The 9,959-nt window shown below is 40.4% G+C and overlaps 2 protein-coding genes across 5 annotated transcripts; one reads left to right on the top strand and one right to left on the bottom strand.

Annotated features, from left to right (window-relative positions):
- Nucleotides 1-495: 495 nt before the first annotated feature.
- Nucleotides 496-2,544, bottom strand: LOC106320502 (UDP-glycosyltransferase 71B5-like). 3 transcript variants are annotated; one of them, XM_013758871.1, is made up of 2 exons: nt 2,293-2,544; nt 497-2,067 (listed from the first exon to the last, which is right to left on the bottom strand). In XM_013758871.1, exons 1-2 carry the CDS (start codon nt 2,315-2,317, stop codon nt 683-685), a joined length of 1,410 nt encoding a protein of 469 aa, XP_013614325.1. In that variant the 5' UTR covers nt 2,318-2,544; the 3' UTR covers nt 497-682. The 3 variants fall into 3 exon arrangements, with proteins under 3 accessions (XP_013614322.1, XP_013614325.1, XP_013614323.1); XM_013758869.1 differs by having other exon boundaries at nt 497-2,077; nt 2,303-2,532; XM_013758868.1 differs by lacking the exon at nt 2,293-2,544 and having other exon boundaries at nt 496-2,245.
- Nucleotides 2,545-5,074: 2,530 nt separating this feature from the next.
- On the top strand, nt 5,075-9,094 carry LOC106320505. Of its 2 annotated transcripts, XM_013758874.1 has the most exons (5): nt 5,078-5,592; nt 6,786-7,323; nt 8,006-8,539; nt 8,621-8,828; nt 8,906-9,094. In XM_013758874.1, exons 1-4 carry the CDS (start codon nt 5,294-5,296, stop codon nt 8,729-8,731), a joined length of 1,482 nt encoding a protein of 493 aa, XP_013614328.1. In that variant the 5' UTR covers nt 5,078-5,293; the 3' UTR covers nt 8,732-8,828; nt 8,906-9,094. The 2 variants fall into 2 exon arrangements, with proteins under 2 accessions (XP_013614329.1, XP_013614328.1); XM_013758875.1 differs by lacking the exon at nt 6,786-7,323 and having other exon boundaries at nt 5,075-6,130.
- Nucleotides 9,095-9,959: the final 865 nt, after the last annotated feature.

Below are 9,959 nucleotides of genomic sequence, written 5' to 3'. Positions count from 1 at the left end.
GATCAGGGGTCGCGGTCACCGTTGGCATCTCTCACCAGATCTGCGACGCGGCCTCGTTGCTAACCTTCGTCCGAGCCTGGGCCGCTACAGCGAAAGGAACCGCAACAAGTGTTCCTCAGTTCGCGGGAACTACAATCTACCCTCCTCCTTATAGCTCTTACCAGTCTCCTTCACTTGATGACCTCTACGAGCGTTGAGGCAAATGCGTAACCAAGAGACTCGTCTTCAAATCTTCCAAGATCGCTGAGCTTAAACTCAAAGCTGCTAGCGAAAGCGTCCCCGTGCCTACACGTGTGGAAGCCATCATGTCGCTTATCTGGAGATGTAAGATGTATACTGGTCTGTATCTAATGATGTGGTTCGCATTATCATCGAGAAAAAGGCCGTGACATTACGTTCATTTAAGCTGATATACTGATTTCATCTATGACACTTCAATCAGTTGGAAGTTTTGAAACACAACAATCATTTCTATAAGACAATTTTGATTATTATTATTATTCTTAACGGTACATATACACATCAGAATCTTATTCAAGAAATGTAACATACATGGTATACTAACGTTTCATAACCGTATTATCCAAAGTGGGAAGCTTTTTTTTTTTTTTTGGTGGGAAATTAGTAATAACGGTGTACATAAACTATCCTTTCTACTTGGCCTCCACATGGTTCCATCCAATTAGACCACAACGTTTTCGACCACGTCTCGAATAAACTTCTGCAAAGCCACCTGCGAAGATCCACCATCCTCTAACGCCACGTGGCACTTCTCAGCCATCTCCTTCACTCTCTTCCTGACGTCACTACCTTCCTCCATCACACGCCTCACCGCTCTCTCAATATCCTCCGCCGCAACCGTCTCCATCTCTCCGCCCAACAAATCTCCTCTAAAGAACCTCCGTATCTCCACCGCCAGTCCAAGCTCCTCCACCATCTCGAACGCGTTGATCTTCTGCTCCACGTAGAGCGGCCACGTCACCATCGGAACGCCGAACCACAAGCTCTCGAGCACCGAGTTCCATCCGCAGTGGGTAACGAAGCTCCCGATCGCCGGCTTAGCGAGCACCGCCACTTGCGGAGCCCATCCGATCACCTTCCCTCTCCCCGACGTCCGATCCGAGAATCCCTCCGGTAGAACCTCCTCCGGATTCGCGTAATCTCCGGGAGGCTCCGTCAGTATATCCGGCGATCCGCGGCGGAGAGACCAGAGAAACCGGTGGCCGCTTCTTTCCAACGCGACGGCGATTTCTCTCGTTTGCTCCTCGTTGAAGCCTCCCATGCTCCCGAAACAGAGGAACACGACCGACCTCGCCGGTTGCTCGTCGAGCCACCGTAAAACCTCCGATTGCTTCGCTTCGACGACGTCGTTTTGGAGATGCAGCAGTGGTCCCACTGGATACGCTTGAGGAAGGTCACCAGAGAATATTTTCAAAGAGTGAGGCTCCAGCTCAGCAAAGGAATTTACTAAAATACCCTTCAACTTTCGGAAGTTTCGTGCTTGGTCAAAAAAGAAGGGAAGCCACTGCTTAGAGGTGAATAGATAAGGAAGACATTCCACAGGATAAGGACGAGTCAAACACGGGAAGTCCAACTCGTTGACCGAGTCGTCCAACTCGCTGACGTCATACCTCTTCTCGTCGAACATTAACTGGAGATGAAGCGTGATTCCTAGAAACGCAGCGTTTGACGTGTACATCATATACGTACGGACTTTGAATTCTTCAGCTACTTCTATCATCGACGTGCAGAACATGTCGACGACGAATCCGGCGAGCCGCGGCGGCGAGTCGAGGAGTTTGGAGACTGCGTCTCTCACTTTCGGCTTTTGGTTGTCCATGAAGGCTTTAGGATCGAGAGGAACGTCGGGTGGTTGATCTGCGGCGGAGATGGTGACGTGACGGAGGCGTTCTTGAGACGGCGTGAAAAGGGGTGTAACGTGGTCGGAATCGTCGGCGGAAGGGCGAGGGATGATGAGTACGGTGATTGAGAGAAGATCGTCTTCGTCGAGGAGTTTCTTAGCTAACTCGACGGTTGACCGGAGATGGCCAATTTCCGCCGCGGGTATGAACACAAGCAGTGCCGGTCCTAGGGAATCCAAGACCAGAAGCAAGTTACAAAAAAACGGCCGCATGTCTCAGGTTTTGAACCTAGGTTGGACAAAGAGAATCTTTAGGTTTCAGATGTTGCCACTAGACCAAAGGAATTTATTGATCATTTGTGGCCAAAATTTTATTTATAATAATACGGCCGGAAGCAACTGCTTCCATGGCTTGGCCCACGGGCCGGCTCTGAACACAAGTTGGATTTTCTTCATTTTATATGTTTATCTTTCTTTCCCTTTTTGGGTTTTGTGTGTTGACTGGTTTACCAGAAATAGTAAGGGAAGGTGTGTGAGTTTATACAGTAATGAAGTTGTCTGTTTGGGCCACGTAAGATGGGCTCAGTGAAACTAAATGGGTCAAGAAAAGGCTAAAATAAATTATAACCGCCGGGGGAACCCTAGTTCTCGGTTTCGTCTATGTTTGGCTGTGTATTTATATGCTTTTCGTCTTACACAAAACTTAAGACCTTTTCTGTTACTTTTTCATCGTGGAGTTTATGCTTTTTGTGAAGTGTTTTTTTTTTGGGGTGTGGAAGTAAGTATGGTGATGATACAATAATGTTATGGACTAGAGTTTCAGATCTGGGCACTTCACCCAGAAGTTGAAGAGTAACCCTTGGCTGTCTGAGTATTCTTTCACACCAATCATAAAAACTCTCTTTTTGTTTTGAGTTTATGTTTATGTTCTCGGTTTTGTTTTAGATGGGGCTTATATAAAAAGCTTAGGATGATAAAAAAAAAACAAATATCTTAGCGGATTTCAGTGAGGTTTTATCGATCAATGATCTGACTTTGTTACACACACTGAAGCTTCTTATATTGAGTTTAGATGTTTTTTTGTTGGATTGTTATGTATTTTGATGCTATGATGAGATAAAAACACGAAGAGTGTAAGAAGAGCAGTGGACAATTACAAATTCTGTGAAGGGTTTGTTGTTGCCGTGAGCTTTCCTAATTAAACGACTTCTCCTTCCACTGAGCATATCAATTCGAGTGTTTGTCTTTTTGTGTTGGCGTCCATTACCAATTCTGAGGGAGAAACACCATTCCCTCAGGTATAATGGCTTGTGACGCAATAGTAATTTTGTGGTATATCCTGATCATCTTGCCTTTTTAGTGCTTTTTGATCCTGGAAATGCCTCGTATATTGTTTTCATTTAATCATGTATGTTTCTGTGCAAATACTTCCCAGCCGTGTTCGTCACTATCTCTGCGTTATGTTCTGTTGCTTGTGTCATCCTTCACCTTTTTGAACTCCTGAATAATATAGAGTGGAAATTTTTTGTGTTTATTGAATGTGGAAGGGTAATATGGTGATGATACATTTATGTTGTGGACTAGAGTTTCTGATCTGGGCTCTTCTCCCGGAAGTTGAAGAATAACCCTTGGCTGTCTGAGTATACCCTTTCATCTGTTAAATTTAGTGTATTTGATTGATTAGTTTTTTTTTTGGTTTGATTTGTTATTCTTGTTCTTGTCTTGGCTTTAGATAGCTTATATAAAAGCTTATCATGATGATAAAAACAATAATCTTAGCGGATTTCAGTGAGGTTTATTGATCAATGATCTGTATTTGTTACACACAGTGAAGCTATTTTACCAAGTTTATAGTAAATAAGGTTGGACAATTACAGACTCTAGTAAAGGTTTGACAATTACGGACTCTAGTAAGGTTTGTTTTTGCTGTTGGGCTTTGAAAGTGATGAAGTTCTTGAGGTAGTGATCAAATGTGCATTAGATTGAATTAAAGTTCTAGATGGAACTTGGCCTTCATCAGTATCATTCCACTCTATGCTTACTAGCAATCATGACATTTGTATAAAGTAAGACCAAACAAAATGCTAAATGCTAAATGCACAAGGGTGCATGACAATAGGATAAGAAGCTTAATTCACAAAGCATGCATTTTCTATTTTTTCTCACTTCATTAATAAAGCGTTGATGGGATCCAAAATCAAACATTATACAAAGTTCGTAATGAAATTGAAAACTTAAACCACTTGTAATAGAGCAATGTTTCTCAATACTAAATCCAAATACTTCAGAAGCCGAAGCTATTGCGCTTAGATTTTAGACCATAATAATCTCCTGGAAATTATTTGCGAACTAATTTTGAAACATGTCTTTTATATAATCAATTTCACAAAATAAATATGATATGACTACTGAAATTGAAGAAAAATATGATATGAAAAATTTCATTTAATGATATTTATATTTTTGGCAAACTTATTAGAATATGATAATAATTCATATATTACATTTAATATTGATATTTTTTTTGGTAAATTTTTCTTAAATATGGTAATAGCTCATACATCATCTATAAAATAAATATATTCATATATAACATTTCAAATTTTGAAATATTATTATTTTTCTATAATTATACAATTTGTATTAATAAAGCTTTCAAAAGTTTCTACAATTTTTTAAAAATTTAAATTTCTAATCGTAAGATCATTAGTTTCATATATATCTACAAATTTTATAAATATTGTTTAGGCTAAATTTTTGATAATTATACAATTTTATATCATTTTTATTAGTTTTATACAAATTGATTTAATATATATCAAATCTATATTAAATATTAGTAAGAAAATAGTAAAATCTATAATATTTAATAAAATTTATTTTTAAATATAAGTTAGATTTAAAAAATTTCTTACAGGTGCACAGGAAAACACCCAGTTTTACAATACATAAACATACATATCTATATTACACAACATATTTAGTTGTTCTTTTATAAGCATCCACATGTTCGCTGGATAATACGTGTATATATAATTCTTGTACATACCAAATAATAAATATAGAGCAGTGAAATTGTAAGAGATTGCTTTGATATTCAAGATTTACTTCTGTCATATGAAAAATAAATTTGGTATTTCATGATACAAATGCTACATTAACATACATATAAGTCACATCTTGTATTTGCATAGTTACAGAGTTACGGTGTTCTTTTATAATGGGTGGTTTAAGAAACAAGACACCTAAACCTCTATCTCAGCTAGCAGGGTCCGACGATTAGAGCCGGACAGAATCTGGTATTACCCGACCCGTAAAAGTGAAACCATTCACTGTAACGGAGACGGTTTCGCCTTCCAGCTTCCGAGAAACATAAAGCCTCGACGAATTCACGGAGAGAGAGAGAGAGGCTGAGTAAACAAAACCTCAGAAATGAACCAGACAAGACGAAAGAGACGATCCGATCCACCTCTCTCTAGACCCGACTCCATCTCGCCTGAGATGCCCTTCCCCTCCAAATCACCTCCCCTAATCTCCCCTCGCGTCAGAAACATCTTCTTACTCCTCACCTTCTGCTCCATCGTCTTCACCCTCTTCACCTTCCGCCGCGACCCAATCTCCTCCATCGCTCGCTCCTTACCCCTCTTCTCCACCCAACGCCGCCACCTACTCTTCTCAATCGCCGCCTCTCGCGACTCCTGGCTCCGCCGCAGCTCCTACGTCCGCCTCTGGTACTCCCCCGACTCCTCCACGCGCGCCGTCGTCTTCCTCGATCGCGGCGGCGGCGGAGGACTCGATCCCGATCCCGATCGCGATCACACCCTCCCTCCCGTGATCGTCTCCCAAGACGTCTCCAGGTTTCCTTACACCTTCCCCGGCGGACTCCGATCGGCGATCCGCGTCGCTCGCGTCGTCAAAGAGACAATTGATGGGGGAGATAACAAAGACGTGCGGTGGTTCGTCTTCGGAGACGACGACACTGTGTTTTTCGTGGACAATCTCGTCACGGTTTTGTCAAAGTACGATCACCGGAAGTGGTGGTACGTGGGGAGCAACTCGGAGTTTTATGATCAGAATGTGAGGTACTCGTTTGATATGGCGTTTGGTGGCGGAGGGTTCGCGATCAGCGCTTCGCTTGGGAAGGTTCTTGCTAGGGTTTTGGATTCTTGTTTGATGAGGTATGCGCATATGTATGGGAGCGACTCCAGGATCTTCTCTTGCTTAGCTGAGCTTGGTGTTGCGTTGACTCACGAGCCTGGGTTTCATCAGGTATAACGTAAAGAAACCAACTTTCTAGGTTTTAATAGTAATTGAGATCGTTTCTATATTTGGAAAGTTAAGCTAAATAACTGAAGTCTTATTTTACTTGCCTTGTTTGGTTGGTTTTGGGATAAGTGTAGTTAGTGTCTGAACATTACTACTATATATGTGTAGTTAGTTTCTGAACATTGCTATTTTTTATCAATGATTTAATTATAGTTCCATTGATGCCTGATTGATTAACAGAGAGTTTCTTCTTTATTTGGAAAGTTAAGTTCAGTAACTGAAGTGTTAGCTTGCTTGCCTTGTTTGGTTGGTTTTGGATAAGAGTAGTTTGTGTCTGAACATTACTATTTTCAACAATGATTGAAAAATAGTTCCATGGATGCTGATTGATGAACAACAGAGAGTTTCTATATTTGGAAAGTTTAGCTCAATAACTGAAGTATAAGGTTACTTTCCTTGGTTGGTTGGTTTTGGACAAGTGTAGTTACTGTCTGAACATTACTATATATGTGCTATTTTTTCATAGATTGATATAAGAGGGAACCTATTTGGACTGCTATGCGCGCACCCTTTAGCTCCATTGGTATCACTTCATCACTTGGACGCGGTTGATCCATTCTTTCCAAAAACAAAGCCGCAGCTCCTACGTCCGCCTCTGGTACTCCCCCGACTCCTCCACGCGCGCCGTCGTCTTCCTCGATCGCGGCGGCGGCGGAGGACTCGATCCCGATCCCGATCGCGATCACACCCTCCCTCCCGTGATCGTCTCCCAAGACGTCTCCAGGTTTCCTTACACCTTCCCCGGCGGACTCCGATCGGCGATCCGCGTCGCTCGCGTCGTCAAAGAGACAATTGATGGGGGAGATAACAAAGACGTGCGGTGGTTCGTCTTCGGAGACGACGACACTGTGTTTTTCGTGGACAATCTCGTCACGGTTTTGTCAAAGTACGATCACCGGAAGTGGTGGTACGTGGGGAGCAACTCGGAGTTTTATGATCAGAATGTGAGGTACTCGTTTGATATGGCGTTTGGTGGCGGAGGGTTCGCGATCAGCGCTTCGCTTGGGAAGGTTCTTGCTAGGGTTTTGGATTCTTGTTTGATGAGGTATGCGCATATGTATGGGAGCGACTCCAGGATCTTCTCTTGCTTAGCTGAGCTTGGTGTTGCGTTGACTCACGAGCCTGGGTTTCATCAGGTATAACGTAAAGAAACCAACTTTCTAGGTTTTAATAGTAATTGAGATCGTTTCTATATTTGGAAAGTTAAGCTAAATAACTGAAGTCTTATTTTACTTGCCTTGTTTGGTTGGTTTTGGGATAAGTGTAGTTAGTGTCTGAACATTACTACTATATATGTGTAGTTAGTTTCTGAACATTGCTATTTTTTATCAATGATTTAATTATAGTTCCATTGATGCCTGATTGATTAACAGAGAGTTTCTTCTTTATTTGGAAAGTTAAGTTCAGTAACTGAAGTGTTAGCTTGCTTGCCTTGTTTGGTTGGTTTTGGATAAGAGTAGTTTGTGTCTGAACATTACTATTTTCAACAATGATTGAAATGTAGTTCCATTGATGCTGATTGATGAACAACAGACCAGTTTCTATATTTGGAAAGTTAAGCTAAATAACTGAAGTCTTATTTTACTTGCCTTGTTTGGTTCTATTTGGACAAGTGTAGCTACTGTCCGAATATTTACTATTTTCAACAATGATTGAAAAATAGTTCCATGGATGCTGATTGATGAACAACAGAGAGTTTCTATATTTGGAAAGTTTAGCTCAATAACTGAAGTATAAGGTTACTTTCCTTGGTTGGTTGGTTTTGGACAAGTGTAGTTACTGTCTGAACATTACTATATATGTGCTATTTTTTCATAGATTGATATAAGAGGGAACCTATTTGGACTGCTATGCGCGCACCCTTTAGCTCCATTGGTATCACTTCATCACTTGGACGCGGTTGATCCATTCTTTCCAAAAACAAACCGGACCGAGTCCGTGGCTCGTCTCATCGGTGCTGCAAGTTTGGATTCCGCTAGGATCTTGCAGCAGAGTGTGTGTTATGATCCTTCAAACACAGTGACTGTTTCGGTTGTGTGGGGCTACGCGATTCAAGTCTATGAAGGGAATAAACTCCTCCCGGATCTTCTCACCTTGCAAAAGACGTTTTCTACATGGAGGAGAGGGTCAGGAGTCCGGAGCAACTATATGTTCAGCACAAGAGAGTATCCCAGAGATCCATGTGCCAGGCCGCTCGTCTTTTTCTTGTATGGTGTAGGATCAGATGATACTGATGGGACGTGGAGTAGCTATAAGCTTCATAGTGTGGGAAACTGCCACCGAGGAGAAGCTGTTAAGCGATTACAACGCATCCGAGTTCTGTCTCGTAAGCTGAAACTTAACGTTGAACAGGTATAGTTTTATAAATACTCCTTTGCTAGATAAATTGGCCAGATCTAAAATCTTTTTTTTTTCTTTTGAATAAAATGACAGATGAATCCGCCTCGCCGTCAGTGCTGTGACATCTCAGCGCCTTATAACACTTCAATGGTCATTAACATAAGGCAATGCATGCCTGATGAGCTAATTGCCATGAACACTTAGCATTTTTTTTCTTTCTCTAACCATTCACTTCAAGAATCAGCTAAACAGCGCCTGAGTCTAATATTCTTCTGATGTAAATCAATGGCAGAATCCTGAGGTAAGTTTCTTATTTTAATAGACCTCTGCCTGAATCAATCCTAACAATATTAACCTAATGTTCTTTTTGTCTTGCAGCTTGTAGGGGTGGGTTAGTTTTATTCTTCCTGGCTAACTTCAGAAGTAAATGTCTTATAGAAGAGACCAGAGTCCGAACCAGACATAACTTCGAAGGATTGTGTATTTTCCAAGTTTGTTTTTTTGTCTTATGATATGGACTTTCCAAAGGGTCCGAAGTTCAAATCAAAGTAGTATTTTAGATGTCAATCTATTTCTAAGTATTTCAATTCCAAGAGAATTCAGGTTCATATTTAAGCTAAATACATTTAATGTAATGAAATGATTTGATTAAGCTAACATGACTCTAACACAATTTACTAGCAACTTTTAAGCAAATGGATAAATGAAGAGTCATGAGTATAGGAATTTGATTTCAGATGTCTAAGATTTAATCTAAAATGACAAAATTTCAATCAACACATTTTCACAAGTCTAGATAACAATTCTAATCAAGTTCTTTGTCAAGACAAATGCTCATTTACTCTCATTACAAATGTTTATTTACTCTCATTGATCAAACATCAAATGCCTTTGGTTTGTGTCAATCAAATAATCATTAAGAACAGATCATTCAACTTTCTAAATTTCTCTAACATCAAATGCTTTTGGTAAGGTAAGCTAAGAGCATGTTGAGTTGGCTCAAACATTTCATCGAACACCTTCCGGGCAATGAAATGTCTAGATTTCTAATCTAAAATGGCCAACTCTAGATTAGCATTAAGATCACTCAATCAAGCAAAGAAACATATTAATATACTCTAAACATTCTAGATCATCACTTAATCATCCTGATCATCTTAACCCATGAATCCAAAGATGACTACTCACTCATTATCATGGTAGACACTAAATTATTAGCTGATCTAAGTCTAAACATGATTAATGATCAAAGCAATCAAACAATCATAAAAGATAATGATCAAGATTAGATCTTTCACCTAAAAGTGGCTTTTTGATTATATAGAAAATGAGATAAGATCCTAACATTAGGTTTAGAGAGTATTTATATGACTTCTACGATCTAGTGGGCTCAGTCAACAACCTGAAAGGCCCAAATAAAACATAAATTTTC

This window comes from Brassica oleracea, unplaced genomic scaffold (assembly GCF_000695525.1).
Source record: "Brassica oleracea var. oleracea cultivar TO1000 unplaced genomic scaffold, BOL UnpScaffold00945, whole genome shotgun sequence".
Classification (NCBI taxonomy): Eukaryota; Viridiplantae; Streptophyta; class Magnoliopsida; order Brassicales; family Brassicaceae; genus Brassica; species Brassica oleracea.
This window is presented reverse-complemented; position numbering and strand designations above follow the sequence as displayed.

Excerpts from the sequence above, each read along its gene's own strand:
- LOC106320502 (XM_013758868.1), bottom strand. The coding sequence starts at position 2,134 with ATGCGGCCGTTTTTTTGTAACTTGCTTCTGGTCTTGGATTCCCTAGGA.
- LOC106320505 (XM_013758875.1), top strand. The coding sequence starts at position 5,294 with ATGAACCAGACAAGACGAAAGAGACGATCCGATCCACCTCTCTCTAGA. Across the intron at positions 6,131-8,005 it reads ACGAGCCTGGGTTTCATCAG|ATTGATATAAGAGGGAACCT; the intron begins GTATAACGTAAA and ends ATTTTTTCATAG. Across the intron at positions 8,540-8,620 it reads TGAAACTTAACGTTGAACAG|ATGAATCCGCCTCGCCGTCA; the intron begins GTATAGTTTTAT and ends ATAAAATGACAG.